The following is a 2,828-nucleotide window of genomic DNA, read 5'->3' as shown; positions in this document are numbered from 1 at the left end:
TGGAGGGGGGAAAGCGTACCCTTCGTTCCACTGTTGAAACAAAAGTAATGACGAACGAAACCACTTTGTGACGACAGGGTCCTTATAGAGACGAGTTTGTTTCAGTTCTTTTGTTTTTTGTTTGTTTGTTTTTCATTTACGCCAGAGAGTTTAAAGTACATACAAGATAGTGTTGACAGGCAGGTTCACTTCCTTCTCGCCATTCTGACTAGAATTAAAAATAAAAGAACTAGAATGTCAGTTTTTGTTTCGTTAACTGCTTGGTATGTCAGAAAGTGAATACTTTTTTTCCCCCATCCTATTTTGTGGAGGAGCAATTCGAGTGCACGGTTTCTTTCTGAGTACGCAATAAGCTAAGACATCATCATTAAGTACTCTGTTACAGCGTTATCATTGATTTACAATCAAATAAAAGTGGCACACTCAATCTTTTATCAGCATGTACAGCGTGCAGATTTTGGCCCTTTATATTATATGATTTCTACTTCGTTTTTCCCAGTTAAGGAGTGATAACATCGTTGGTTGTTGTTGTTTTTTTAATTTAGGAGGCGGGCGTCTGACCCTGACGGAGAGAAATACATTTTACTACCAACAGAAAGACGAAGATATTCAAGAAAAGATTCTTCCCATTCGGGAATCGAATTCGAGTCTTCAATCATGTGCGACTGCGAAGCACCTAATTGTTTCACCACAGATGCCTGAAAATCTAGTTTGAAGAACAAAGAATTTGTTCGCATGCATTGAATGTTTAAGCAGTCAGAAACAGAGGTAACTTTAATCCGGCTTATAAATTAAATGCACTGTAATGAGAGAGAAATGTGTCTACAGTCTACAAATCCAAAGCCGTCGAGTTTTCTAGAGTAAGCAAGACAGAACAACCCTCCTCCGTTGTAAATCTGCCCCCGTATTCATGAGGACCTTTAGGTTAAAGTCCAATCGATTTGAGATAAAAATAGAATTTTAAGTCGTGGGTACATAATACTCATACTATATACGGCTCACAAGTACAAGATGTAATTCTCACCGGTACAGAATTCATTCATTCATTCATTCATCCTTCATCAATTCATTCATTCAATTATTCATTCGGTCCTCCAAGTATCAGTCAAGTCATTCACATTCACTCACTCCTTCGGGTTGTTTCAATGTTTTCCAACTACATGTATTGCGGGTTACAACAAACCTATTACCATCTTCAATATCTTCCCCCTCCCTTTCTTCTTAACCCCCCCTCCTCCTCCTCCTCCTCCTCCTCCTCCTCCTCCTCATCATCATCATCATCATCATCACCATTATCACTATCATCATCATCATCATCATCATCACCACTATCACTATCATCATCATAATCATCATCATTTATATTGTCACCATCAGTGCTATGACAATCATTATGGTGTTACGATAGCCATTATCATTTTACGGTTGGTGTAAGAAAAGCAAAAACAGACAGCAGGGTGGTGAAGTATTTCCACCCACTCAAGCGTGGAGCTTACCTGTGCAGGGCCGTTGGGAACTTTCTGGGTCAACTGGTAAGTTTTTCTCTTGTCTTCCAACTCCATCTTGCGCTGCTGTGGGTAGTCCTCATACTGTGGAAGGGACGTATCCAAGTGTTTGATCTGGTAGTGGTAGTCCGACTTGATCCAGCGGAATATCGGGAACACGAAGGTGGCGTTCGTCACACGGTTCTCCACCACGATCTTATCTACGTACCAATCACTGGCCACCCAGGCTTTGTCTCTCCACAGTTCTATCCTCACAATTCTGCTCATTCTCTGGAGACCCTTTATCTTGCTGGCAGGAACGTGGAAAGTGTCCAAACAGCCTCGCTCGAAATCGTTTCTGAAGTAGTTATCCAACGTGATCGGTTCGGATGCGTCGCCGTCTTCATCATGCATGATGATTTTGACGTTCGCGTCTGTACCGGCATTTCTACGATCTCCCGTCTGCACGTAGATCATGTAGTCTGTGACGGGGGAGGTAAACACACAACCCATCGCGGCTGTAGGAAGAAAAGAAAAACACACGACACCTTCACTTACGATGAATCAAAACACGACAGAGCTGCCAGGTTACTTGCTAAACATCGGAATCCACTACAGTAGCTAGCTAAACAATGAGAACCACTAGATCTAGATCTAGATTTTCTAGCTCAACATCTGAAAAACTTTGTGAAAGAACGCGGAACACTGAAAAACACTTGTTGACTCACATAGCCGGCGAACAATACAGCTGGAAGCTTATCAAACAACTTTACTACACAACGATGATGATAGTAGTACAAACCTCACACGCGTGTTGATGATATGTGTGTGGTGTATGTGTGTGTGTGTGTGTGTGTGTGTGTAGGTCCTATATCCGTCCAACAGACTGATTTCTGAGAGAGAGGTGCTTCAGCCGCTATTCCCAGTAAACCTGTGTGTCTCTCGCCGTGAGGCCGCGCAATGAACTAGACACCAGATTAGACACCGGTCCCGCCGTTTGTGGGTTTGGCCTGGCAGAAACTAGGGCTAGAAATACTAGAATACGCGAGGGCTCCTGTTTTATAAATAGACTTGCGTAAAGTACGCTGAGTATCGAGGTCAACGGGAAAGCCCATCCACAGCAGCTACGGCGCGCAGTGCGAGGCGGGGGGCTCGCGAGCGTTCTTCCACATGACGTCATGAAGTTAGGAATGCGTTCCATTCAGATCAGCGACAAGAGAGAGAGAGAGAGAGAGAGAGAGAGAGGGGGGGGGGAGAGAGAGAGACAGAGAGAGAGAGAGAGAGAGAGGACTAGGGTTCATTGTTTGTTGTGGATTTTCGCGGGGGCTGCTTACGAAACGTGAC

The 2,828-nt window shown here is 43.8% G+C and overlaps 1 protein-coding gene across 1 annotated transcript in view; it reads right to left on the bottom strand.

The window, feature by feature from the left end:
- Positions 1–2,521, bottom strand: part of LOC101863094 (allene oxide synthase-lipoxygenase protein) — a gene marked incomplete in the record, with an annotated part of 106,201 nt that extends 103,680 nt beyond the window's left edge. Inside the window, 1 exon segment of the mRNA XM_005095721.3 lies at positions 1,497–2,521. Within this exon segment, the coding sequence (XP_005095778.2) occupies positions 1,497–1,997 (501 nt within the window).
- Positions 2,522–2,828: the final 307 nt, after the last annotated feature.

The sequence above is a fragment of the Aplysia californica genome, unplaced genomic scaffold (assembly GCF_000002075.1).
Source record: "Aplysia californica isolate F4 #8 unplaced genomic scaffold, AplCal3.0 scaffold00112, whole genome shotgun sequence".
NCBI classification, from domain to species: Eukaryota; Metazoa; Mollusca; class Gastropoda; order Aplysiida; family Aplysiidae; genus Aplysia; species Aplysia californica.
This window is presented reverse-complemented; position numbering and strand designations above follow the sequence as displayed.